The 27,846-nt window shown below is 44.8% G+C and overlaps 4 protein-coding genes across 15 annotated transcripts in view; 3 read left to right on the top strand and 1 right to left on the bottom strand.

The window, feature by feature from the left end:
• The first annotated feature begins 1,087 nt into the window (after positions 1-1,087).
• On the top strand, positions 1,088-2,247 carry CCDC89 (coiled-coil domain containing 89). The gene has a single exon (XM_082219491.1). It carries the CDS (start codon positions 1,090-1,092, stop codon positions 2,176-2,178), a length of 1,089 nt encoding a protein of 362 aa, XP_082075617.1. The 5' UTR covers positions 1,088-1,089; the 3' UTR covers positions 2,179-2,247.
• Positions 2,248-3,239: 992 nt separating this feature from the next.
• On the top strand, positions 3,240-7,803 carry CREBZF (CREB/ATF bZIP transcription factor). The gene is made up of 3 exons (XM_082219527.1): positions 3,240-4,428; positions 5,099-5,177; positions 6,535-7,803. The coding sequence occupies exons 1-2, from the start codon at positions 3,500-3,502 to the stop codon at positions 5,145-5,147; spliced, it is 978 nt and encodes a 325-aa protein (XP_082075653.1). The 5' UTR covers positions 3,240-3,499; the 3' UTR covers positions 5,148-5,177; positions 6,535-7,803.
• Positions 7,804-12,651: 4,848 nt separating this feature from the next.
• On the bottom strand, positions 12,652-18,059 carry LOC309530567 (transmembrane protein 126A-like). Of its 2 annotated transcripts, none has more exons than XM_082219617.1 (5): positions 17,908-18,059; positions 15,876-16,001; positions 14,668-14,861; positions 13,671-13,785; positions 12,652-12,866 (listed from the first exon to the last, which is right to left on the bottom strand). In XM_082219617.1, exons 2-5 carry the CDS (start codon positions 15,983-15,985, stop codon positions 12,656-12,658), a joined length of 630 nt encoding a protein of 209 aa, XP_082075743.1. In that variant the 5' UTR covers positions 15,986-16,001; positions 17,908-18,059; the 3' UTR covers positions 12,652-12,655. The 2 variants fall into 2 exon arrangements, with proteins under 2 accessions (XP_082075743.1, XP_082075744.1); XM_082219618.1 differs by lacking the exon at positions 17,908-18,059 and adding an exon at positions 17,491-17,542.
• Positions 18,060-18,226: 167 nt separating this feature from the next.
• DLG2 (discs large MAGUK scaffold protein 2) overlaps positions 18,227-27,846 on the top strand; it is a 921,944-nt gene continuing 912,324 nt past the window's right edge. For 5 of the 11 annotated variants that reach the window (XM_082219080.1, XM_082219078.1, XM_082219077.1 and 2 more), the window contains exons 1-2: positions 18,229-18,423; positions 23,090-24,132. In XM_082219080.1, the coding sequence (XP_082075206.1) occupies positions 24,114-24,132 (19 nt within the window). In that variant the 5' untranslated portion in view covers positions 18,229-18,423; positions 23,090-24,113. Of the gene's footprint in view, positions 18,424-23,089; positions 24,133-27,846 lie in introns of all 11 variants that reach the window. The other 6 variants (XM_082219062.1, XM_082219073.1, XM_082219052.1 and 3 more) reach the window with 4 other exon arrangements.

Here is a 27,846-nt window from a genome sequence, read left to right as displayed (position 1 = left end):
TGGGGCTCTATGAGTGAATCACTAGGCTGCTGCTGAAATACTTCTATAGTAACTTTAGTACAGGGTTATATGGAACAATGTATAGAACTGTAGTATAGTTTTATCAGTGTATATGGCAAAGTATCAGCATAATGCATTTATAGCCCAATCATATGCATATTTTTTAAAATAATAATAATTCTATCTCATCTTTCAACAACAAGGGTTTAGGGCATCTTACAACAACTCTAAAATACATTTTCCAATAAAATCTCAGCAACAACACATGTAACAGAGAGCCGAAAGAAACAGGTGCCATCAGCACCAGAAACTGTTAGGGTAGAAGAATAACCAAGGCAGTGTACACACACCATACATGGCTCCCCCCAAAGAAACCTGGGAATTTTTGTTTACTTTTCACAGAGTTACAATTCCCAGCACCATTTATAAAAACTACAGTTCCCAACATTATTTGGCGTAAACCACATTCTTTAAATATATGGTGTGCATGCAGCCAGTGATGAGCACTGAATGGTGAAACAGGAATGCCTTCATTGCTCATCTTAACGCCCAGACATAAGGATCCAGTTGGGCTTCCCAAGGGAAGGAGGATTCCGTAGCTGTGTTGCTGCTACCAGGAAGACCATTGACTTCAATGGCCCTATCTAAGCCTAACTCAGGAAAAGGGAAGAATGATGCTAAGAGTCAATTAGGATTAACAGGGAATACATCTTTTTTTTTGGCGCGGGGGAGGGGGATTAAATAAGAGGTGAAGCTCTCATACTGTTTATCTTTGATTAGGAAACTAAGCACCGATTTAGTGTGGTGGCTTTCGTTCCTGGCCAGGCTAGTGTGTTGCATCAATTCCCTGCTCCCTTGCAGATCTGCGTTTCCCACCTGCAGCGCAAAAGGAATGCAACAAGGTCAGGAGACCCCTGCAAAGCGCGCTGGTTCTAGAAAGCCCAGCAGTTCTTGGCTTATGACCTCACGGGATTCTTGGAACGTTTGAACCAACTGCCTTTTGGGCCAGCAACAGAAGTTTTGAATGCTACTTGAGGGGGAAGCGTTGCACAACTCTGCGGCATTGAGAAGAGGCAGCAGTTCCTCAACATGCCTCAGGATGGGAAGAGTCCAGGAATGGCCTTTCCCAAGGTACCAAAGGAGGTAGAAGAAGATGATGATGATGTAGACTGGAGCATGGGCGACCCTTTTGAGACTTTGGAGAAACTCCAAGGTCTCTCCGACGGGGAGAAGGGGGAGAAGGCCATGCTCCGCTCACGGCTCCATGAGCAGTCCCAGCTGATCTGCATCCTCAAGAAGCGAGCAGACGAGCAGCTCTTGCGCTGCAAGGCTCTGGAGGAGATCAACATGGACCTGGAGGAACAGAGGATGGCGGATGCTATGCAGCTGAAGAACCAGACGCGGCGCGTTCAGCAGCTGGAAGAGCGCTTCATGGATCTGGCTGCCAACCATGAGGACATGATCCACTTCAAGGACGAGCACAAGAGGCAGAACCTGCAGCTGAGGGAAGAGAACCACCGATTGCGCGTGGAGAACCAGAACCTCTTCTGCCAGGCGTTAGAAGAGAAAGAGGCCGAGGTGGCCCAGCTCACTTCTGAGCTTAAGAAACTCTTGGATGAAACGAAGTCCTCAAAGGAACGTTACGAACAGGACAGCCGCAGAGCCCAAGAGCGAGAGAAGGAACTTTTGGAAGTCCACCAGCAGGAAGCCAAATCTAAGGCTGATGAAATCAAGTCGCTGAGAAGCCGGCTGGGTATCCTGGAGGAGAAACACAGCCACGTCACGGAGGAACTGCAGCAAGCGGAAAAGAAGCTAAGAGAGGTGGACTGCGCCTTGCAAGCCAAGGTGGAGAAGCTGACCAAGGAGAAGGAGGAGCTGCTAAGCCTGGCGATGGACAGAGGCAAGGTGCTGCAGGACAAGCAAAGGGAGATTGCGGAGCTGGAGAAGAAGGCGGAAGAGATGGAGAAAGCCAAGCAGGCGGCGGAGCTGCGCTTTGAGACGGAGGCTGTAGCAGTGGATTGCAACCTCCGGGTGCGAGACCTGCGGAGGCGGCTGGATGGCACCCAGCAAGCCTACAATGAGCTTCGGATGCATTTTGAAGCGTACAAGAAGCACAGCACAGAGTTGCTTACGAAAGAGAAAGAATTAAATACCAAACTCCGACATTTCATAGCATAAGCCTTTGCGGTCAGCTTTGCTCCTAACAGACCTACAGCCTTTGAGAAAATAAAATAATCTTTTACCAGATCATTTCCCCCCCTATTTTAGATACCAGTTTTAAGATAATTTTGTTTAGAGTAGGAAGGCGACCATTCTTAGGTTGCTGAGATTGAGATATGTATTTTTTTGGATGTATTTTTTTCCAGTCGCCATGGCAAAAAGCGACTAATAAATATAATAATTAATAGAAATAATAATTGCAGTGGCATCAATTGGGCTTACTACTGGATGGAACCGGTAAGGACTAAGAAGCAAATGATTACAAGCAACAGGTATATAAATATAAATCGGTAATTGAGCTTTTTTGTTGTTGTTGAGGTTTTGTTTTTTTGCCAAAGTTGTAGTTGAGGTTTCTTTTCTTTTCTGCAAAATCTAAAAAAGAAAACGAAGTTTTTCAGATATTTTTAAGGAAATTCGCCAAAATCTAGACTTCCGATATGGGTTGCCATACATCTGCATTGTACCTGACATTCAGTGGTTATTATCCCCCCCCCCAAAATCTGGACACTGTTTTCCGGCAATGCCTGGAAAATTCTGGACGTTTGACAGCCCTATAAGTAGTAGTAGTAGTAGTAGTAGTAGTAATATAAGAATAGGATGTCTCTTTTTTTCCATGGGAGAAATGTGAAAGGGTATCTGCACCCACCTACAGCTCCTTGAAAGGAAATGTTGCATGTAGAAATGCAATAAATAAATGAAAAAACTGAGTTCCGTGGGGGGGGGGCAAGGAGGGATACAAAATAAAACAAATTATTATTATTATTATTACTATTATTATTATTATTATTAATTGACTTTATACACCGCCCTATACCGTGAGGTATAAAATAAATAATAATAATAATAATAATAATAATAATAATAATGGCTAAATACAAGCGAGCATAAACAAGGCCCGCCATTTACAAGACCCAGCCCTGTGCAGAATCCCCTCGCCTTTAAAGCTCCCGCTCTGAGGTAAACGGGAGGGCGAGAAGGTAGGTGCCGCCTCCGCCATTTTCTGCCCCTCGAGGGAGCGCCTTCGAGCCAGTGCGCAGGCGCCGACCGCCCGGGCCCGCCTTCTCCGCCATTAACGGCCCGGCGGAGTCGCGAGGCGGGCTAGCTTCCTCATCTTCCCTCGGAGGCGCGGAAGGCGAGCGGGGGAAGAAACAGCCGCGCTTTCCCGCTGAGGCGGAGAGGCAGCAGCCCAGGCGGATCTGATTCAGGCGGCGGGGAGGGCTGGGACTGAGGCGGCGGCGGTTGCGGCGGTAGCTGGGGCCTGCCCGCCGCCGCCGCCATTATGCGCCACAGCCTGGCCCAGCTGCTGGCCAGTTCGTCGGCCTGCCCATCCCCGAGCAAAGGGCCTCCTCCCGCCAGGAGCGGCAGCCGGACCGAGGCGGGCGACGAAGCCGCCCCGCCGCGCCGAGAGGACAGCGACGATTCTTCTTCCCTCGAGGAGGCGGGTGGCGCCGAGCTGCTCTTCCCGGCGGGCCTGGAGCTGGAGTTGGACGACTGGCTGGAGGCGGCGGTGGTGGCGACCGAGAACCGGCCGGGCTGGTTGGCGAGTCCGGAGCGGGCCTGCGCGGAGACTGAGGAGGAGGAGCATCAACCGAAGCAGCAACAGCAGAGGCCGCAGCCGCAGGGCCGTCGCCCCGCGCGGCCAGCGGGGAGCAGCCGCCTGAAGGCCGCGGCCGCGGCTCGCCTGAACCGCCAGCGGAAGAAGCAGTACGTGATGGGCCTGGAGAGCCGCCTGCAAGGCCTGGCAGCCGAGAACCGCGGCCTCCGCGACCGCAACCGCGGCCTGTGCCGCCGCCTGCGCGACCTGGAGAGGGAGACCAGCTACCTGCGCGCCGTGCTGGCCAACCAGAGCGCCCTGGGGAGGCTCCTCAGCCGCTTGGCCGGCGACGGCAGAGTGGGGCTCCGCATCAGCAGCAGCAGCCTGGTCGACGACGGGGCGGCGGCGGCCGTGCTGGAGGCCAGGCCGGCCTACGAGGCCAGCGGCGACCACGACTACGCCCTGCCGGTGGTGCCCGAGGGAGGCGAGCGCAAGAGGGCGGCTTCCCCCAGCGCCGGCGGCATCTGCCTGCACGTGGATCGCGACCAGGTTTCGGTGGAGTTCTGCTCGGCTTGCGCCCGGCGGGCGGCGGTGGGCTCTGCTTTGGGGGCGGCGGCCGCCTCGCCTCCCTCCACCGCCGACTCCTACTCCTACTCTACCTTCGCCTCCAAAATGTAGGGTCAAGTATTCCGCTTCTTCTTCGCTCCTAACTACGCAGAACATAACATTTTTTTGTCTCGGGGTGCCTGCCCGCGATCGCCCAGGGGGTGTGTGCTTTATAGTGGAGGAGGCAGTCAGAGGACAGAGCGGAAGAGAGAGGGAGGAAAGCAAGCCGCAGCAAGCAGACATAAACGCGCAGCGCACAAACGGGGGGTATAGTCAGAAAACTGGCATGTTCCTTCCTTCCCTTCCGTAGCAGAGAGTTAAAAAAAAAAAAAAAGCGCAGACCTTCGCGTGCGTGTGAACAGGACGGATCGATGCCGGGGTGCCTGTTTGGCCGTGTTGTAAACAGAGGACCCGTTTTTAAGGCACACAATGGTCAGGACATCTCTCACAATGGCACGCAGATGGCACAGTTCGAGACTGCCAGGTGGTTTTGTTTTTAAAAAAAAAAGACAAAAAATGATTGCCTGAAATGGCGGCACCTGGTGTTGGTTGCCAGTAAAAATAATGCTCTGTCTGGCAGATAAAAATCTAGCCTGCATTTCTGGGAATTGTAAACGTTGACCTCCTCACTGGACAGACTTAAGAGCAGAATAGTAATACCGTGCAGCAGGTAGTTTAAAACATGCATGTGAAATTATATCGCATCTGTTATACATTACTATTAAACTTCTCTGACAGTTTCTCTTTTAGGTGGTTGCCCTGCCAGGCTCCGTTGTGTAGGGGTTAAAAGAACAGTCGCTTTCCACCTCGCAACCTGGTAAGGATCCCTATATTCCCATAATGTGGTATCAGACAACTTTGCATTGATGCTTACTCTGGGGTTTCTTATTACTTGGTCTGGACCAGTCTTTAGAAGAGTTCAGAAGCCCTGGAGACATTTTGTAGAATCAGTTGATCCTGATTGAGCAACTTGCAATTTAATGGTTAGTCAAGCTGCATTGCCTTTTCCAGTCATTCATTATTTTTGGAAAGGCTTTATCAGGACAGATGCTATTTTATGCAGAGTTTTTACAGAGTAGGTGAAGTTTTCAAAAACAAGTGCTGCTTAAATGTATGTTTGGCCATACATTTGAATGTGGAGAAAGGGGGATGAAAACCAGTCTACTAATTAAGATGGTGAAGATGTAATTTTTAAGGTACAAATAAGCCCCATATATTCATCTTTGATGTTGCATTTCACCAGTGAAATAAGGCTCTAACTCAGCCTTTCCCAACCTTGGGTTCCCACTTGTTGTTGGACTGCAACTCCCATCATCCATAGCCAGCAGGGGCAGCAGATAGTGATGATGGGAGTGGTAGTCCAACATCTGGGAACTCAAGGTTGAGAAAGGCTGCTTCTTACTATTGCATCTATGCTTAAACTCCCAAACTCCTCACTATTATCTTCCCATGTTGGCTAGGGTTAGGACATGTCCAAATAAAAGTACCAAGATCCTGACATAGTTGGGTACTTTCTAGCTTACTAATTAAGAATGTAAATGAGAACAGTAATTTTGCAAGCAGGAGTGCTCAACCATACTGACCCTTTGCACTGTTACGTACAGTTTGAAGACTGCACTGCATGAATATTACTAAACACTTATTTATTCCAAAAAATTAAGTCTTCTATCACAGCCCAGTGGAATTAGTTTTCATGATTAAGGCACATACAGGTCTCTTAAATTGTTGTAGCAAAACGAAATTGGCATATCAATCTGATGTGTTCCTAAGGAGAGAAAAAATAGGTGAACAAAGTTCATCTTCATAGTGTTCCTGCAACTGTCCATGTCTAGGGTTAAGGAAAAGTTTTGTTGTCAAACACCTTCAACTTTTTCTGTTGTATTAAAATGGTTAATACTTTAATTTCTGTAAATTGGGGAAATAAGGGGTGTGAAAATGTAAAGTGGGGTTCCACAAAGAATGTTAAATTTGGAAAAGGTATGCCTCCTAAAGGAGGCGTCTCCATATTATTTTTGTTCTCTTGGTATTTGTGTGGAATACTTCCTGTTAAACACATAATCAGTTATCAGAATCAGGAGTTAATTTGAGTACAAGGAGATGCGATTCTTTGTGAAACCTCACTGTTCAATAAAGTATATGTGTATTTAGCATCCTTGTTTTTCTTTATGCTGAAGTGGATACAGCTGTCATGGGGCGGAAGAGACGGGACCAGCTGCTGGCACACTTCCTGCTTTATTTTAAAAGGTAGTATGATTAAAAAGGGGGAAAGGTAACAGGGCTTTTGCAGCATTTTACTTTAAAACAACACTGCAAAATTATGTGAATGTTTTGAATAATACAGTCTATCAAGAGAATGAGTATAATACTAATGTGAAAAGTAACGGTGTGAAAAAGCACTTGTTCTCCTACATCAATTTCCTCCTTATTCTCAGTCAATTGTCTAAATTATTTGAAGTACACCCTTTCGGCATAGCAGAGACCGTGAGCCTCGCCTGAACTATAAATTCATTTATATGGCTGTTCATGTTTTGGGTTATATTTGTAGTGCAGGTGTATTTCTTACCTGCCTATCTCTGAACTATACAGAGTGGCTGGCATCCCTTTTCTGGGGGAAATTGCAGCCCAACACAGGACAAATCTATATACTGGTACATATCTTGGGTTAGTCCCCATATACCAGTTGCTGTAAATGAGTGCAATCTTGGAAAGTCCTCTAGCTATTCATAACCCATGCTTGATGGCATGGGAGCATAACACCTGAAATTGTATACTAATCAATTTTAAATTATACTCTTATTCAGCATTCTGTGTTTATAATGGAAGCAGTACATTATATACAGTCCCATTAATGCTCCTTATGACCTAGTGCTGTTGTTTTTCAAAAGCTAGGGTCAACATCCCTTTTTTGTTGCTAGTACCTTTCCAGTTGACAGGCCACAATTGGCTGTCACTGTGCTGCATAGTTTCTGAAGTTGATGCATTTTTACAATTGCTTTTCACAATAGACATTTTTGTTAATGTGGTATTTCTGTGAAAGCAGACATTCTTTTAATTTTGTATTATTGAAATACTTTGTTAGATAAAAAAAACATTCTGGGTAGTTGATCAACCTTGTGTGTCATTGCCCCTTGAAGAATAAGCTGTTGCATCTGTATACAAAGGGAGTGGCTGCTTGTTTTTCAACAAGGCAAATGACACACTTGCTTAGCAAAAATCTCAAAAATATGACTGCAGGGATTTTAGTGCCTATTGAAGCATGTTGAAGCCAAATAAAATTGCAAACCTTTTTTTCTTGCTAATCGGTTGAGTATTGTTGAATATTTTTTTGAAATTGAAGCCTTGAATAATAGTACTTGAAATATGTGTGAATGTTTCTGTGTAACTAGTTGTGTCATACCTATGAGAACACAGTGTCCTAATAAAAAAAATGTGTTGATCTTCCAGTTACAGGCTCAAAGGATTTTTTTTTTAATCTTATGTTATAAATTTTTAATTTCATTGAATGGCTTTTTAAATGTTGACTGGTGTGACATAGTTGGAAAATAGTTGGTGTGATATCAAAGCAGCATTGTGGTTTATGCAGCTCATTTCTTGCTGTAGTTGGGGTTGGATTAATGCTGCTGTTCAGAGCATTTTCTATATATGACCAGTGATACACTGGCTATGTTAAGAGTTGCTGATTTAGGGTTATTAACCAGAGTTTGCAGTAATGTAGAAAATCACTTACCATGTATTTTATTCACATCCTCTTGCTCAGGTCGTTAAGAGTCATATTACATTTAGCTCTGCACATATAAGATAATTGTGTCCAAAAAGCATCCTCACTTTGTGCTTTCCAAGAGTCTTTTAAATACTTATGTCAGCAAACCTACACAGTTCTTTAAAATATCCCTTGAGTAGCCAGACACTTTCATGATTGCTTTAAAATATTTTAATGTTGTGACGACCCTGAAGTTTTGCAGTAGGGTGTTATGTACTTTCATAAACAATTAAGTATAATAATATATAGTAAAATACAGTCAAAACCACCTGTTTTACCATTATGTGTGTGCGAACAATAATAGATTAGGAAAGCATTAGTAACATTTGAACAGGAAAAAGTAAGCTGCTTTAGATTGCTTACTGTTTGCTATTCAGCATTTACGTTAATGTTGGCTGTTTAAAAATTATGCATTGCTGTGCTGGGAACATGTTAACGATTGCACTGGGAGCTGGTTAACCAGCTTTTGCTGGCTGTCCTCTTTTTCCAAGAATAAATTATTGAGAGCGAGTCGGTGATAAAATAATTTTGTTTGCAACAAGACTAGTGTAAGGCCCAATTGGTGCTCTGCCATAAATTTCAATAGGCTCATCTACTCATCCACCTTTTCTCCAAGGAGCTATTGGTGGCATAAGCAAAACGTCCTCAAGTTTTCTGTTTAGAGTATGTTCTTTAATGTAGACTGGTGAGGGCCTGAACAGACTTTGCTCCAGCCATCTCCCTCCTAGGTATCAGTGGCTCCTATCTACGAATTAACTTTCCAGACAGCAATGGAGCATCCTATTCATTACCATTATAGAATCTATTTATATATCTATATCTACATATGTGATATATATGAATGACTCTGGAAACATAGTTGCCATTCTCCGTCCAGCTTAAAGCAAAACAGCAGTGATTGGGTCTGTAAACACCTTGAGTTTAAGACTGTTTTTAAATATGTTCTTGGATACTGTATAACTAAATTTTTAAGACTGCTGAAGGAAAGTATTGAAATCTTAATAATTCCCCTTGTCATGAGGGGAAGTGTTAAAATGATTATCTGGCATGACCCTTACTATAAAAAGTAATAATTTCACCACTAGTGGTGCCTTCAGTTAGAGCCTTCTGGCCAGATAGTTGTGACCTAGTGAGTTGCACAGATGTTACATGCACCTGAGTCAGAAAATGTCGTCACCTTGTTTGGAATGTTGAATGAATAAAGCACTTAAACAACTAGGTATTGCTTAAATGATAAATTACAATTCAGCCTAATGTTGTGCTGAATCAGTTTATGGGACACAGGAAAGTGACTTACACTGACTGAGGCCTTTGGTCCATCTAGCTAAGGATTGTCAACATTGCCAGACAGGGTTTCAGACCTGGATTGTTCACATTCCTTCATTGAGATGCTGAAAAGTGAAGCTAGGAATTCCTGCATGCAAAGCTGATTTTCCAAGAAGGAAATACAGTGGACCCTCGGGTTATGTTACCTTTGGGTAATGTAAACTTCGGGTTGCAAACGCAGCAGACCTGGAAGTGGGTTTGCTGCTCACGCGTGCACAGACGCGGTCCTCGGTTATGAAATTTTTGGGATACAGCCGGGCCTCTGGAACCGATCCCGTTCGTAACCGGAGGTACCATTGTACAGTGGTACCTCTGGATATGCACACCTCTGGTTGTGTACCCTTTGGGTTACGCACGCAGCAAACCTGTATTTTTCTGGTTTTTGCTATTCTGTGTGCAATCAGAGGTACCAGTGTAGCTCAAACTTGTATCTAGTAAAGTGGTACCTATGGTTACGAGCTCTGCTAACCCGAAAGTAGCTGCTCCTGGTTGCGAACTTTGCCCCAGGATGTGAACGGAGCAGGAGGCCCCATTAGTGAATGCGCGCCTCAGGATAAGAACGGTTTCAGCTTAAGAATGGACCTCCGGAATGAATTAAGTTCGTAACCAGAGGTACCACTGTATTACCAGTGGTTGACTTGTCTTAGTATCAGGTGGAAGCTGATAGGAAATAAGACTTCAAATACACCAGCTTTTGAACATTGTCATTCTTTTTTGGCCTGCACTATACTACCGTTGGGAAAATAAGGCCTTTTTTTAGTATCACTTAGAAAATGTGATGTAAATGTGTGTGCATCTTAATACCGCAAATTAACCTTTCTTGTTTATTTTTTCTTTTAAACAGCTTAGTAGTATCGTGGGGGGAAATCATTATTCTGCACCCTATAACTTCCTGGACAGATGGCATCAAAGTAATTGTGGAGAGCCATGTCTCACATTGGCATCCAACAAAATGAATACTGTTTCCATCTGCTACCATTTAACCCAAAACAGAAATCTTTTGTTTGACATTTTTGGACTGCATCAAAACATTTACTTGCAAAATGTTAGGTAAGGTTTATCTGGTTTTTAGTATCCAATTTGAAAAAACAGTAGATATGATGTATCTGTCTTGTTCCCAAAATTGCTAAAAGGTTTGTTGGGGACATACTCCATGTCAGTTAAAAAACAAAAGCAAACACCTTTACACTACTGAACATTTGTCCATTTAGACATAAATTATGAGAAGGAATGTTCAGGTTTGCTTCTTCAACCCGAGGTGGTTTACGCAAGGGTGTAAAGTTCAAATTCTTATATCTGATGATGCAAAGTTTTAATTCCCACTTGTTTGGGGGGCTGGATTCTTGGATTACTTGAGCAGGGAAAAATCCCTGCCCAGCCAGAGTTACCAGCATATTAAGACGACTTTGCAACTCATCTGGAACCAGGGTGAGGACTGACACGTCATTTTATAGCTTAGATGCTGCTGCCATACATATACACATTCTCTGTCTCTCTGGAGCACATTCTCAAAGTTGATTATAAACCATTTGAATATAATATATAGCAATTTTGTAGTAGCATAGTCTATAAGAAGGGAAAATGTGTTTGTTTAAACAGAGGGGTGGTCCTTCTGCCTTGAGTAATGTGTTCAGATTGGTGTGTTCTGTGTTCTAGAAAATGATATTTAATTCACATAACCCATGCTGTGATGAGAATCGAGAAAAATGTAGAAATAGAAATATTTACCTTACACATTTTATTATGTTAAGAACTGTCTTGAATAAAAAACATTTTAGCAACATAGATTAAAACATTTAACTGGCAGCAAGAACAAACATGGGCCACTGCAAGTAGGAGGTCATAAATACCACTTGCCACAGGCCAAGCAGTTTTTCTTTTATTCTGGTGGCATCCATCATGGAAATTGTCCAGATCTGCTATTCCTTAAGACAGTGTTTCCCAAACCTTTTTGGGCAACGGCACACCTGTTTAATGAAAAAAATCTCGCGGCACACCACCGCGGCACAGCCCCGTGACGTCAGCGCGCAGCGTCACGCCGGGAGGGACGCACGAAAGTGAAAGTTTTTTCCCTCCCCCTTGCCGGGGAACCTCCAAGCTTTGGGGGTGGGAGGAGGCAGCAGAGCGAGGGACTGAGGGACGGCGGCAACTGAGGCGGCGGCGGCTGTTGTGGTGGTGGCGGCGATAGCGGGCGGAGGAGGGGGCGGCGGTGGGGCTTGAGGAGCCGTCGCCGGGAGTTGCTGCTGCTGCCCGGACATGCCGGCCTCCTCCTCCTCCGCTGTCTCGCGCTCCTCCCTTTTGCACGCACTGCCCCACCGCTCGGCACCACCACCGCGGAGCCGCCCCCGGCTCGACGCGGATCCTCGCTGCCGCCGCCTCTCACCGCCCGACTCGCCCGCCTCCCTCCCACGGCACACCAGCCAACGTCTCACGGCACAGTAGTGTGCCGCGGAACACCGGTTGGGAAACACTGCCTTAAGACAGTACAACAGGGAGGTGAGCAGGAGCTTGTTGTACACTAGGTGTTAAATTATGCACAATCAAGATCTCTTCCTTCCCTTCCAGAGGAATATGGTCAGGTAAGCAACCTGCAGGGCATTGAAGAGCTCTAGGGAATGTTCTTCTTCTTTATTTACTTAAGCGCCGCCCAAGCTGATTACAACAATAAAACACGATACAGTATTTAAAACAACTTACAATCTCAAAAATGAAACCCCAGAGCTTTTCAATGCTTTGCAGGCTGCTGCTTTGTCAGCCACTCCTTGGAAAACCTTCCTGGAAGGTAGCCTTGATGCAATGTTCTCCCACCCGTTAATGGAAGCTACTCTTTCTTAAAAAAAGCAAGACACACCAGCTGCTCACATCCATGGTACTACGTACGGTAGGATTCCCTTGCATTGCAGGAGATTGGACTAGATGATCCTCATGGTCCCTTCCAACTCCACAATTCTGTGAGCAAGAGGGAAACCTCTGTCCAGCGTCACCACAAAGGTTTCTTCTAAGTATACCGGTCTCCCTCATCACTTTCCACCTATCCCCCATACCAAAAAGAAAGAAAGAGGGAGGGAAAAAAGCACAGGCAAAAGTACTGGCCCTTCACCATTAGGTCCCAAGGCTTGCTCAATATGCTAAGAGCTACTTTAAAAAACAGAAACACTAGCAGGATGATTTACATAAAGAAAAACCAAATAAGTAATGATTGCAGAAATTCAAATTTTATCTTTTATTTCTTCAGGGTCTTCTCCAGGCTGGGGCAACTGCAGCATTTTAATGTATATTTCATGACTTTTTGAGGTCAGGTATGCTCCAAATGCAATTTGAAGGATTGCAGCAAATTTCATCTTTTTGTAAACGGGTTTGCAAGCCATCATCCAGTAGCGCAGCATGTTTTCTTGGCCTGGCATGGGAGTTGTTAAATACCTGGGGTGGGGTGGAAATAAGAATTAGCTTGACAATTGCAAACACTAGGCTACTGTTTAAATTCAGCCTTTATTAAGAAAGTTATCTGATGGAGCAGTAGTTTACAAGCTCTCTTTAGTCTCTTTGTCAGTTGTCTTAAGATTAGGCTTTCAAAATAGGTGCTAGCCCACTCTTACCAAATTGTATACTAGACACTGCATCTCTTTCTGTGTACTACCTCATAATTATACTAAAAGTGAAGCAAAAACTGAGCAAATTCTATATATGGACAAAACATGTGTTAATTAAATGCAGCCACAACATGTGAAAGGGTACCAATTTACATGATGCCAGAAAAGGTGCAGAAAGGGGTTCTACAGACTAATGGCTCTATATTGTTGCCAGAAAACACTTCATTAGGCACAAGCTAATGATGCAGACTTTGTTACACCTATTTATTTTACAACCAGTTGTTGGTCCATTATTCAGATTTCCCTTTCGGTGGTGTTCAGGAATGAAAGAGCAATAGCAAGTGCTTGTGATTCAAGCAGCTTAACCCAGACAATGGATGTCTGAAGAGAGTGATGGAGGGGAAGCTATACTTGGAAATCAGTTTAGGTAATCCTAGAAAACTGAACTTAGGTGTGGAAAAACAATGTGTGCATTTTAAACTGAAATTCCATTTTAGGGATTTCCCATGTAAGGGTGAACAGCTCATGGTCCCAACACTGGTAGCACCCCCCTCCATCCCTTGCCATCAGTGCAATGGATTTTCCAAAACTGCACACGTAAAAGCTGAGTTTACATAGAAGATTAAAATCGTACCTTGTTGCAAGAGCGGCATTCAAAGGTAGAGCTAGGAAAATGGGGTAGAACCAACCTATTACTCCTCCAATTGCACCACCTCTGATCCAGGCGCAAGTTGCACAATTTAGATCACCTGGAGAACGAAATAGACAAGCTGGAAAACCCTAAGTCTGACTTAAATTTGCAGACAAATAACATGAGAATTAAGTGATGTAGTGACAGCATCCCTATTGCAGGCTTACATCTCTGCATCTTAAAATCTGCTTTCCTAATTTTGATTAGACTTTGTTAGGCTGATAAGCTGCTCAGATTTCAATAGCACCTGTCATAAAAGTATTGCTGCAAAATATTCCTGAGATTCCCTAAATATATGCCACCAGAGGGACCAAGGTGTGCCTTGAAAAGAGAAGCCAATGCATTGGGCATTCTAGCACTATAGACTACTCTCCAACAAAATATGTACAGTGACATGATCCAGAATCATCACTTGCTAACTGGGCAAGATGGAAGGTTGAGTATTTGGAAGTAATTTTAACAGCATGATCCTGCAGTTTACACTCAAAGGGGACTAAGATAATCTTTTTGAATGCAAGAAGGCTCTCCATGTTGGATGCCAAAAACAATTATCCACATCTATATACTGAGTTTCTTTTGGGATGCTTCGGAAAAGTATAGAAACAACAGTAACACCAAATTGCAGGTAAGGCGCTGAAACACCACACTGTATTATTACTGTTTTAAAGAACTGGTACTCTTCCAGCTGTGAGGTCTTGCATACCATCAGTGGGTGGGGCACCCCCCACCTCACCCGCACCTTAAGCTCATTTTATTTTCTCAAGAAGGGAGTAATACAAAGAGCTAAAGGAACAAGTTTCCATAGCCCTACATATCTGGGGAGTATTGCAAATAGCCTCTTGTCTTGTGAGTAGGTAACTTTGTCCCAATGTGGCTAATACATGTTTCCCAGCACAGACATTTCAAAGGTTACAGTTCGCTTTGAATGCAGATAACCTACCTTCCATTAAAGGCCGATTAATCAAACACTCATAAGTGACCACAGTTGTAATGAACGGTAAAACAGCCATGGGCAGAGCAGATACAATACGAGCTTGGGTTATATTCAGGACACGTCTAAACAAGCTATTTGCCACTAAGCCGCAGAGACTTCCATTTAAGGCAAGGAACATGGATCCACTTTGGAAAAAACTCCTGTGGAAGAAAAGGAAAAAACATTTCAAGAATTGCTAATAGCTGTGGATGTACAAACATGGTGCATTATGAGTTGTATCCTTGTGTGCTGTGCAAAGAAGCATATTTGTGAAACCAGACAAATACTGTATTCTTTGGGTATATCCCCCCAGTGCTACCAGTATGTTGCTGTGTCCTATTAGAGCTGACAGATACAACCACTTGCAGTATTAAAAAGGGACAGTGATTTTCACAGCTGCAACAAAATACTTAGGATTGCAATTCTACCTATTGAGCTATAAGCCCTCTTGTTAATTGGAGAACTATTCCAAGTGTCCATTGGATTGCCAGATCTACGCTTAGAGTGAACAGTTGTCCAATACTCTGAGGCTCCGATAGAGGATGCAAGCATATGAGCAGCTATAGAAGGAGCAGCAGGAGGGACCATAGTAAATACATCACTTCAGCTTCTAAGGACAACCATAGTCACTGGCAAGAACCCTAGCAGATCCTTAAAACTGGTTTGAAGATTTTGCTGTTCTCTTGAAGAAATGTTTTACAAATGTTTTTACATTTCTAAATAGCAAAGGGTTTTATGTTTTATACATGATGGGGTCATATATAAAAAGCAACGTGTGGTCTTCAGTTATTTCAACTGACAATACTAAACACATTTTCTGAAGTCCTGGGACCTGTCTTTTAAGTTGAAGGATGCAATTAAATGTTAAACTAAATAAAACACTGAAAGTGTCATTTCAAGTCACATTGGTTTCAACATCCAACATTGTCTTTAATGTTTATCTTGCTAATCCTGCTAGTCAGGTAAAATAGCATTCCCTATTTTTGTGAATAGAGGAAACCAGAGACTTGGCATAGGCTTCCAATGTGGTATTTTGTATGGTATCACGTGGGCTCCATTCTTCACAAACTACTTGCACCATGTTCAACAAGGTAAATTCTTCAATGCTTTGAAAATGGGAACAGAAAAAAACAACCCCAGTTTAAAATATTTTAAAATTTGCGAAGACCACTCACTGATCTGCTGCTGAAAGCCGCTTAAACCTTTCTTTCAGGATTTCAGATATGTCTCTACTTGCAATATGAACTTTTTTTTCTGAAGTAGGTTCGATCAATTCTCCTGCCATCTTAGTTCCTGGAGCACTGGGAAAGAAAACGAAATGGTGCTGATTACAAAAATGAGTATGTATGTATGTACATCAGACACACCAGCAATATGATTGAAAGAAAAACATATTTAATAACCCAGGCATAATAGTTTGTGAAATTTACAGCCGAGAAGCCAGCAGATGCCCACATTATGTCAACTCTTGGATTCTACTGCACAGTATAGTCCAAGAAATGGAATACCGTATTTTTCCGTGTATAAGACGAGGTCCACCCCAATTTTTTAAAGTGTAAAACCATGGGTCATCTTATAAATGGAATGTAGCAATTAAATATAGAAAAAAATACTGTAACTGTAGGGGTGGGGTCCACCGCTGGGCGTCTAGCCTGTCTGCCTCCTCCCACTCAGCCCGCCTTACAGCTGGTGGGGAGGAAGTGGATGGTCCATTTATTGCGCATGGAGCAAGCTGCTGCCACTGCTTAACACAAACTCCCCAAAGACACCAAGCATAAATTCCCTTAGTCTGTGTATGCATGCATGTCCCCACTTCTTATATCAGATTAAAAATGGGAGAAGTCCATTGATCTAACATATTTGACATCGGCTTGGTTAGTAAGGTTGTTCCAGTTTAGTTGGATGGGATACAGTAAGTGATCTGGCACGCAGTTCAGGGTTAAATCTGACCCACACAATAGAGTTGCTAGAGGGCATGTATGAAGTCCTCAATTGTATCCTGTTGCTTCCAGCTATACAGGCAATCCCTGATTCGCACTGGGGTTATGTTCCAAGTCACTGAGCATGACAGTGTAGTGCACATAACCCCACTACACCTTCCACCTCCTTCCGGGTCACTACAATCTTTGCATATCACCTGCATGCACATAAATATGTTGTTGCCTGGACAAGCGAGTAACTCCAAAATTTTCCATCCCAGTTTCTAACACTATTTACACTCTGAGAGCCACATTTTCCAGGCAATGGAAACAGTTAAGAATTGAGCCAGTCTTCATACTTCTTTATTCCTTCCCTTTACATGCTCATGCATTGTGCTGCTAAGAAAAAAATCCTAAATTCACATTTCTTCTAAGAGACGTAATCAACCCTCCTGCCCTCAGTTACATTTGGATATTTTCTTCGTATTTCATTAACAGTCACTGCTGTTAACTGCTATACATATTTGTTGCTGTCATCCATCTGTCTCAGGGATGAGCCTTTGGGGGTGTAGTCAAGTTGTTGGAAGGTTGCAGCACCTGCTGTGGCTGTAGAGACCGATATGGGAGAGACATGTTTCGTTGCCCCTGGGGCAGATTAAGGTGTCCAGTTGTGCTGCTGCAGTAATGCATCATGTCTCCCCCTTATCAATCTCTTCAGCCGTAACAGGCGCTGTAACTCTCCAACCTTTTGACTTCACCCCTGAAGGCACACTCCTCCATTGTCTTCCAAGCCTGACAGATGCCAACAACACTACTTTAAAAATAATAAAAAATAACATACTATGCTCACTATATACTAATTTTCACTTACCACAAAGCAGCGGGAAAGCCGCACCCATAAATGATTGCAATTCTATACACGCCTGCAGGGACATAAGCTCCACGGGAATAAGACTCTAATTTTAAATAAAGGGAAACAGTCTCACCAGGGAGGCCACACCGAGAGCCGCAGCTACCGGGGGCGGGTGACGTTGCCCCGGGGAAAGCCTCCAGTGGGGCGCCACTGAGGCTCCCAGCCTGTGCGTGTTTGTACACAAATGAATGGTGTGTGTGTGTGCCAAGCTGGGTTATTGACTCGGGTGAAACAGAGCCTAGTTTCGCCCCTGCCCCTACCCCCACCCCGTAACCTCAAACCCACCATACTCCATAGTCTCCCCACATTTGACGTCCATCGTGACCTTGAGCGCCGCTTCCCCCATGCAAACATACCCGCCGGGAAAAAACTCACCTCGAGCCCTAGAGCTCTGCAAGCCTTTAAAAAGCTTATTCCGCTGCCGCGGCGTCCGCCTCTGGTAAAAAAATAAAATAAAGGCGACTCGGCTACAGCACTGGCCAGGCGCACGCCCTTCCCCTGGGGGCCGCCATCTTGGACGATCACGTGACGCCCCCCTCCAACGACCCTCGGCTGGGCTCCGATTGGCCCCTCGCCTGCTCGCGGAGCCGGGGGAGGGGCCTGCCTCCGGATTGGCCGAGCGGCCCGTCGTTCCTCACGCTGGTCAGGGAGGGGCTCCCCGCCCGCGTTGCTAAGGGACGGAGGGAGGGCGGGAGATGGAGGAGGAGCGGCGGCGGCGGCGGCGGGCGCGGTAACGGCCGCTCCATGGAAACGCGGCTGAGGCGGCGGCCGCGGCGGAAGAGGAGCAGCGAGCAGGCCGCCTCCCTCACAGAGGAGCCCTCGATGGGGGCGCAGCAGCCCGCGCGGCCCTAAGGCGACCCAGGCGAAGACGGCGGCGAGGAGGGGCAGCAGGTGGGGCGAAGGCGGCCTCGGCGGGGTCCGGGTGGGAACCTGTGGCCGCCCGGCCAGGTGGCTCGCGCCAGTTACCTGAGGGGGTTGGCCGCCCGCCGCGAGGGCTGATGGGAGGCGGGAGCCGCGACGGGGGTGGGGGAGGGCGCACAGGTTCCTCGCTGACTCTTATGTGGGGAGGAGGGGGGGCCACAAACAGGGGTGTATGTGTGCATGCGTGTGTTGACCCCCCCAAATCACCACAAGCCACCCCACGAGTCCCTGGAGTCCAGCAACATGTAGGTTTTTTTTTTTACTCAGGATCCCCATTGTGGCTCTTATGGGGTCACTCAGGGCACCCCATGCCAGACAGGAGTGCATGTGCGTGTGAATATGTATATGGAGATTGCCCCCATCGCGACCCTTCACATGAGGCTCTGGAGTCCGAACACACACACACATACATACATACTGGGCAACCCCATATATATATGCAGTATGTGGGACCATGACTCTCAGGTTGCCCAGTATGGCCCTCCAGTGGCGTAGCGTGGGTTGTCAGCACCCGGGGCAAGGCAAGTAATTTGCGCCCCCTAACCCGTGGATTTGCGCCCCCTAACCCGTGGATTTGCGCCCCCTAACCCGTGGATTTGCGCCCCCTAACCCGTGGATTTGCGCCCCCTAACCCGTGGATTTGCGCCCCCTAACCCGTGGATTTGCGCCCCCTAACCCGTGGATTTGCGCCCCCTAACCCGTGGATTTGCGCCCCCTAACCCGTGGATTTGCGCCCCCTAACCCGTGGATTTGCGCCCCCTAACCCGTGGATTTGCGCCCCCTAACCTGTGGATTTGCGCCCCCTAACCCTAACCCCCAGATGTTGCACCCGGTGCGGCCGGGCCCCCCTGCACCCCCCACGCTACGCCACTGTGGCTCTCATTTGCAAAGCTAAGCAGGGCCTGGGATGGTTGAATGGAGGACGGTGTGTTGAGATTCCTGCGCGGCACGGGGTTGGACTGGATGACCCTTGGGGTCCCTTCCCAACTCTACAAATTCTATGATTGCAAGTGGGTGTCTTGGTCACACAGGGCAGCCCTTGCTGGACATAGATTTCTGTGAATTGGGGTGTGTATGTGTGGAGGAGGTGGGGCTTCCCACATTCCAGCAGCCCCATGCTTGCTCCTGTCAGGCAAGAGGGTGCTTCTTGCTTGTGGGACCACCCCAGCTCTCCCCCCCCCCCAATCACAAGCCTCCCTCACCCTTTTCCCGCCACTCCTATCCCAAGCACCTGCGTTAAAAAAGCAACCCAGTACTTCCCACAATCATGAAACATCCTCTGGTTGCCCCCACCCCATTAGCCCACCTTACAACAAAATTATCTCCCTTTTTATTTATTTATTCCCTTCCCCACAAATTTTCTCTGCCTCATTGAGGTCTTTCTCGCTGGTGCTGTCAGGAGAGGACTTCGGGACATGTCCAGCCCCTTCCCCTTAGTGAACAAGGGGAGGGGAGCAAACACAGCAGGGCTGGCTTAACTAATACAACTTGTAAGTAGTACATACCACTATGTAAACATGGTTGGTTGAGGCTATTAAGTCTAGAGTCAAAGGTTGCCCCTGTGGAATTGTCTTCCCTTCTCCTCAGTTTCTGGCCACTTCACATTGGTCTCTTCCCCCACCCCCCAAAAACTTGCATCAGGCCCTGCCTCTGTTTTCTGCTTGCTCCACTCTCTGCAACCATTAGTACACTAACTAGTCTGCTTTGTAAAATGATCACCAGCCCCAGCAGCAGTTATTGACCCTGCTCACATCATTTATCTCCTAGAACCACCCCATGCATGGTGAATCTTGCCTAGCCACTGGCCCAGTGTTAGAAACAGAGATATGAAAGCTAAATGACATCTTAAACACCTTAAACCCAGGTTATGGGTGCCGCAACAGAGTGTGTAGACACCCTTTTTTATATAAAAATACAAAGCTGAAAATGAATGAACTGCAGCTAAAATCTTATATTCATTTTTCACATCGTCTAGTCCTCATCTGAAGACTGCAAAAAAACAAAAACAAAGCCATACTTCCCCTGCCTGGTCCTCTAATATTCTTGTGAGGGTCCCTTCTCCAGTCTTCAGAGAGTGACTGGAAGTGGGGAGGCAGGAAAAAGTCCTCATTTTCTTCCAGCAGTGGCAGTTTTAATCTGAAATCTTAGGTGCAGTACTGCGCCCAGAGTTCAGAAACTGCTCGCATTTATGAAATTCCCTGTTGCAAAATGCGTGTAGAACAGTGGGAGTTTTGAACGTTGCACTGGTCCCATCCCATCTTCTTATGGGTTTTCTGCCCTGTCACTAGCTCTTTTCGCAGTCCACCTTGCTGGCTCATACCTTGCTGCTAACAGCAGCCACTCTCTCCCCACTCTGCTTTTGCAGCTGAAGGGAAGAGGCAGATGGCAACATTCAGGGGTCTGGCATCTGAAGACCTTTATACTGTATCAATTTAAATTCCCTTTGTATGCATGCAGTTAACTATCACTTCACGCAACACCTATCTCTGTCCCTCACCTGCGTTTCTGACCCTTAAAAATATATATATTTCCCTGAAACCCACTTTGGCCACTTGTGTACATTTGATATTGTTTCATGTTGTCCTTCACAACCACTCAGCTTCTTCCCACAACGCTTGTAGTTACACTGACACAGCTGCCATATTTCCTACATAACCTTTTATTTTTTGCAACCTCACACCATTGGGCACATCTTGCCTTTATACTCTGTTTATCCAATATCCCTTCAGATCCTTGTACATGACCCACTTATCTAATCCTTTCATGTCCCTTCGCTCCATGGAAACACAGAGTACTGCTTCATGTAGCCCTCTGCTCCTGCAATTCAGTCTCCTTGGCCACTGATCCCCTTTCCCAAATTCTCAAACCTTCCATGTTTCTACAACGGTGACAGTCCCCCTCAAGCTTGCATATCTGATGATTCTACACCTCACCTAAGGACCCAGGTCTCCATGTAGTCATCAAATCCAGCATCGCCCTCTCTGCCTGAATGCAGTGTACCCTTCTGATCCTATTTTTGTATTCCTTCACCACACAATTCTCTACACAGCTGTTCCACATCAAATACATAATGCATCTTTACTACACCCTTGTGCTTTTTCACACAATTATCTAACTACTTTCTTAATGCGGGTCCAGTTCCTCAACCCTGCTCCTATGCTGAAATCCCCAATGGTTTAATATCTGCCTAGGTGTTCTCATAGATAAACACTGAGCCACCTGCCTGCGCATTTGCTGCTATTTTACAGCCACAGCTGCAACCCAACTTCATTGTGTGACTCTGTTCTGTTGCTACAGTTAACTTCCTATAATACATTGCTTCACAAGTAGCACTCTGTTGAGCTTGCTTCCTGGTCTTTGGTCCTTCAGTGACTCAGCTCCTTGCACACTCTTCTTCAAATGCATCTCTACCCTGTTCTCCACAACTCTGAATCCTAATTTTCTGAATGCCATCAACTAGTAACGTGTCCCAGTCACTCTCATTCACCCTCTTCTGCTAGCTCTGATTCTACCTTCTTTATATTTCCCTCTTAACATTTTCTGCTTCCAAGCCCTGATTACTTCCCTGCTGTTTTAATGGACAGTGTTCTCAATTCTTATCTCCTTTATGTTTTCCTTCTCAAGTTAAGCTTTCATATGGACATTGACTCCACTCTTGTCACACCCTATCAGTCACCTCCTCTCCGCTTGCACAGAATTTCACTTGAAACCATGCTGTCCACTTCTTCTAAACAGCCTTCCCCAAACCTTAATTTATTTTGCTTTGCTTCCTAAAGTCAGCCTTGTAAACAACCCCCCCAAATGTTACTGGCCTGAAAAATGTTTTACTAGCCTGTAGTACTGCCTGTGCCCCCTCCTTCACAGCCATCATGGAAATATGTTATGTGCTGTTAGTCTCTTAGGCAGGGGGTTGGGGTGGAAATGGGCTGGTGGTGGAGGGATGAAGCAGTCAGTCCCTCTTCTAGCAGCCAGCTTACTCACCTGCATGGAATTCCTGGTCACTTACCAGGCAAGTGGTTAAAAAGAAGGCTACTTTAAATGTCTGCACTTAGTTTATTACTCTAATCTTTCCATTGCTGCACTGTACACTAGGATTTGCCCCTGTCCCACTAACTTTAAAGATCTTTCTTGAGCACTACACCCTCAGAATCCATATTTGATGGATGCTCTTTACCACTACCCCATTTAGCAGATGCCTCTAAAACTGTATTCTAAATTCACACATTTCTCCTCCTTTGTTCCTCTTAATGTTCACCCCAGTGTTCTTCCCACAAACATTTTTTGTGCAGTTTGAAGTTCCTCTTCCTCTTAAGCCAACCTTTCATTTCAATTATAAAGAGCCAAACTATCAGAATATGAGAATAGGTCTTATTATTGGGAAACAAATATCGGTTAAGTGATAGGAGAATGATAGGAAGTTGTGAGTCTGCTTCAAAGCAATTCAAAAGCAGTGGAAAATAACCCCATTGTACCATTTTAACTCTTTGAAGATGCAGTGCAGGGTTACGTGTAAGATGTACCATTGTGCTTCACATGTATAAAGTGTAATATTTGGAGACTAATTCCCCCCTTAATCCTTTATTTTCAATGTTTTGGAAGGGAAAAACTGTCAATTGCATTTTTTTTCCATTTGCAGGGGGAAAAAGAAGGAAAATAGGAGGTTCTGGTGAGGCCAGCCAGCTGCACCAGCAAACGGGAGAACCTCCGACTGACTTCATGGCCTGCTCTGTTAATATTCCAAGATCTCTGCATAACATTTGGAGAAGCTCTGCCACAACCTTGCTCCTCTCTCATTAGGCAGCTGCTGCTGAGCAAAGAGTGAAATGGCAAGCAGTCACTGACTCCTGTGCACAACAGTCTGCTCCACCAGCCTGCCCTGTTAATAGCACTGTCACTTTAATAATTCCATGCTGAGGGATTGCTTTCAATCCTCTTGGGCTTAATACAAGCAAAGATCAGAGGGACATTAAAGGCCAGAAGGCTGGGTGGAGAAAATAAAAATGAAAGTGACTGCTGTTTGGTAACCGAATGAAACCTGGGAGGTTTTTTCCTCTCCTAATACGCAGAAGACCATTGTGTGCATCCAGTGCTGTAGCTAACTGGCAAAAGTCACCTGTGATTGCAGCAAAAAAGGTCCCTTTCAAGCTCTTCTGTCTTCCTCGGATGTTTATTTGGATTATTTGAGAACTGGTTTTAAACTTGGGTGATGCTGGAATGTGTTGAAGTGGATCATTTGGACTGCCAAGACTTGGACTGTGCCTTAATTGTATTTCCTACATTCACTTAACTTCTTTAAAAAAAAAAGTCCCTATTCTGTCATAAGAGAGAATCTTATACAATTTTGTAGGCTGACGAGTGTTTTCTCTTGTATATTTTTATAGATTGGGAAATATTTTACAGATTTTGACAAGTGCTCTGGCAAAAATTCTCTTAAACTTTTTTTCTTCCTTTCTGTTTCCATGGGTTGTGTTGGAAGTTTTTAACTGGACAAAAACTGTGAGTGCCATTGTGGGAAATGAAGATGTAGAGCTCTCTTCCAAAGCTGAACTGTGTGTTTTGAATTGGATGGCAGACTTCTGACCTTACAAGTCAATCCCAGCGGGACTCTGTTGATACCGGTAAATAAGTGTTTGCGTCCAGTGCCAGAAATAACAGCGAGAATGCCAGTCAAGAAGAAAGGTGGGCTATGAAGCTTCCTATCTCATTTTTGTCTTATCTTTTTAACAAGCTGGATTTCTCATACATGCAGTTTTACATTAAAAGCATTTGAATGGGAGAATGAAATTGTTGTTTGTTTGTTTTTCTGTGGAGAGGTGAAAGAGAAGCATTTCATGCATTTTGTTTTTCATGCAAAAGTATTCTTTACTTCAACTGGAATGTTTTAAAATCTGCTAGGACACATTTTGATCTCAAATGCTGGTTTCTTGCAAGCCTTTGTAGTTTATGTAGTACCAGGGTGGCTGTGGGTGGGGTATAGGAATGAGAAACCCTGTAATCTTGTACATACAATAATTCCAACAGTAAACATTTTTTTATAAAAATAAATAAATAGAATTTCTCTGAAGTAAATTTGTGGGCTTAGGGTTTATGGAATAGCTTCTAAGTGAGACTTGATTTTTTTAAAAAAATAGTAATTCAAATCAGTATTTAATGGTACACTAAAATGATAAAATCTTTCTGATTTGTCATTTTTCATTACTTTAGATATATTTATAAAAAGTGCAACAGTATACCTGTTATAAGCCATCATTTAGCCATTAAAGTACGTGGAATATGTTTCAAGATTTCCCACTACAAGGTTTATACGTAAAATAAAACTGCTCATGAAAACAATATGATTTGAATAATCTTTTTTTAAAAAAAGTTATCTACTAATGAAGTAATGTTGGGAGTTGTATGGCTGTAGCTAAGCAGATTTTTTTTTTAAAGTAGCCCTACATTTCCCAACCCCGTTTTACAAAAATGTGTATACGATATATAACAACAGTGAGATGCTCATCCTAAAGATGAGGGGGGTCTGAAGAAGGGAGGGCTTGGCTGTTGTTGGGGGTGGAGTTCTTATAATGCATCTTTGTTCTAATGCACATAGAAACACCTCCTCCTCCCTTGCTTACTAGCATCCCCAATGCTTTTCCTTTTTCTTGTAGGAATGGCAACCATTTACTTCTTTGGGATATAGGAAGGCAGTGCCTGCAGCCCTAGGGACACAATTGGCTTGCTCCCTGTATCTTTACCCATTGGGAATCCTATTTGCATAGCTCTGGGTTTCTGGGTTACGCTACAGTGGCAACCTGTTTTTCGGTTAGGGTTGAAACCTTTCCTGAGACCCTGGAGAGTACCACCAGTCAAAACAGATGCTACATGCTTCAGTGGTCTGACTTTGAACACGTTACAGCTTCGCATGTTCAGTGTTGCCATCAGTCCCTGCCTTGTGAAAAGCATGGATATTTCCCTTCAATAGCAGCCATGATCAACAGAGGTGCAACACATTTCTAGAAAATGGTGTGGTTTCTCTTACTGGTGGTGGTGTTGCTGTTGCTCATTTGCCACAATAATTAGAAATCTGGATGATTACTATGGTGCCTGTTCTGAGAAACATGGCTTGGAAAGCCTGGAGCTGTGCTGACATATCTCCTGTCAAGCGGTTGTTTACTTAGAATAAAAGCACAGGAGAAGCATTCTTAGGACAAGGCTAACATTTCTGGCGCCTGTGCCAGAAACAGTGATTATGTTGAGAGTTCAGCCATTTTTGGTAATCTACGAGATCTCCCGTCACACGCATGCTAGAACTTACTCATTCACGCCAAATCAAAGGACGGCTCAGCACATACGGACACAGGGAACACTGGACTGAGCTGCCGCCTGTACTGAAATTAATGCTTGAGCAAAAACTCAGCATGCAGTTTCAGAGTGCAGATGGAGCCCTGGACTGAGGCAATCACATGCACTCTCTTTTTGCATCCATAAGCACCTTAAACACCTTGTGATGTTAACTAGCTCCTTGATTTTGGGAACATTTCTCCAGAGTTTTCTCACACAGAATAACTTTTCCCCTGAAGTTATCTGAACATATACCCAGAAAAACTGGTTGCCCTCCCACTTGGGGGCTTTGCTCTCTTGTTGCATTAGTTCCAACATAGCAGTTGTTTTAACATGTAGATGGCAATTGTCTTTTCTATTTTAGTTCAAGTGTAACCTAATCTGGCCAAGAAAGCCAAGTGATTTGCAATATTAAAGAACAGCCTTTCTACATTAAACAAACATATCTCCCAGTAATGTATTATTTCATGTTACAGAAATATAGCTGAGATGTCTGAAGTCATAAGGACCCTAAACTTGTTTCAGATTATCATATTTTTCGCTCTATAACACGCACCTGACCATAACACGCACATAGTTTTTAGAGGAGGAAAATCCGTAGGCATGCCACCCGTAGGCATTTCCTCCATAACACGCACAGACATTTCCCCTTACTTTCTAGGAGGAAAAAAGTGAGTGTTATGGTGCAAAAAATACGGAAATTTAAAATTGTCTTGCAGAATAGCATGGCAATCCTGTTTATAATGAATAATATTCATCCTAATCAGTTGAGGAAAGCCAAGAAGCATAAACAGAAGCACCCAACTGAGATGGTACAAGATTTTGGTGCCTGAGCAGAAAATCTAAATGGTGATACAATTAAAGTATTGGATCCTTCCTCCGACCAAGGAGGTCTCTTCTCTCAGAGGAAGGGAGCTTGGATCCAATCCATAGAAAGCTAAATAATTGAACTGCTGCCCTTTAATATTGACTCACAATCTATCTCTGCTTGCCTAATGGTAGGGCTAGCTTATAGCATCCAGAGATAACTTTTCACAAAAGTTGTTACCAGGAATGTCCAGAATCATCCTGCTTCACGCTGTATCTGAACAAGCAAGCAGCTGTAAAGGTAATATTTTGCATGGATGTTAAGATGACCAGACAGTGCCTGAAACATTCAGGAGCTGACTGCTCTGTTAACAGAACATGGCTTAGAAGTGGTGTATAAACTGGTAGCATTCACTGCAAGTCCTGTAACTCATATATTAGTAGTGAGGTTTTGTACATTTACAGTAGTAAAACATTGTTAGTAAACTGCTAGTAAAGGTAAAGGGACCCCTGACCATTAGGACCAGTCGTGGACGACTCGGGTTGCGGCGCTCATCTCGCTTTACTGGCCAAGGGAGCCGCCGTACAGCTTCTGGGTCATGTGGCCAGCATGACTAAGCCACTTCTGGCGATCCAAAGCAGCACACGGAAACGCTGTTTACCTTCCCACCGGAGCGGTACCTATTTATCTACTTGCACTTTGACGTGCTTTCAAACTGCTAGGTTGGCAGGAGCTGGGGCCGAACAAGGGGAGCTCACCCCGTTGCAGGGATTCGAACCGCTGACCTTCTGATTGGCAAGCTCTAGGCTCACAGTGCCACCCGCGTCCCTTAAACTACTAGTAGCAATAGTCAAATATCCTTTAACGTTCATGGCTTGTGTTAGGGACAAAATTTGCAGTGGCACACTGTTAAAAATCACATTGAACTCAGTGAAACTTGCTTCTGAGGATTTCCACTGAAAGTCTATTAAATTTAGCTCAAGAAATATTGGCACAGATTTGCCCCACCTTACAAAAAAGAAGTATTGTGCTAATAAGGAATCTCAGGAAGACAGGTTGGCATGGATTGCTCAAATGTGCATTATGGATAAGCGTGCATCCCCTCCTTGTTTCGTTTGTTATTTTGACGGGGCATTCATTTGCTGATCAGATCTTTTCTGATGTGTATACATGAGAGCTGTTCTTAAGTCTTTGTGCACTGGAATGCGCACTGCATGGGCTGTGGCAAGGGGACAAGGTCTTATCGCAGCACCATTAATTCCAAG

The sequence above is a fragment of the Podarcis vaucheri genome (assembly GCF_965113315.1).
Source record: "Podarcis vaucheri genome assembly, chromosome: 4".
Lineage (NCBI taxonomy): Eukaryota > Metazoa > Chordata > Lepidosauria > Squamata > Lacertidae > Podarcis > Podarcis vaucheri.
The sequence above is the reverse complement of the archived record's forward strand: the minus strand, read 5'-3'. Positions and strand labels throughout refer to the sequence as shown.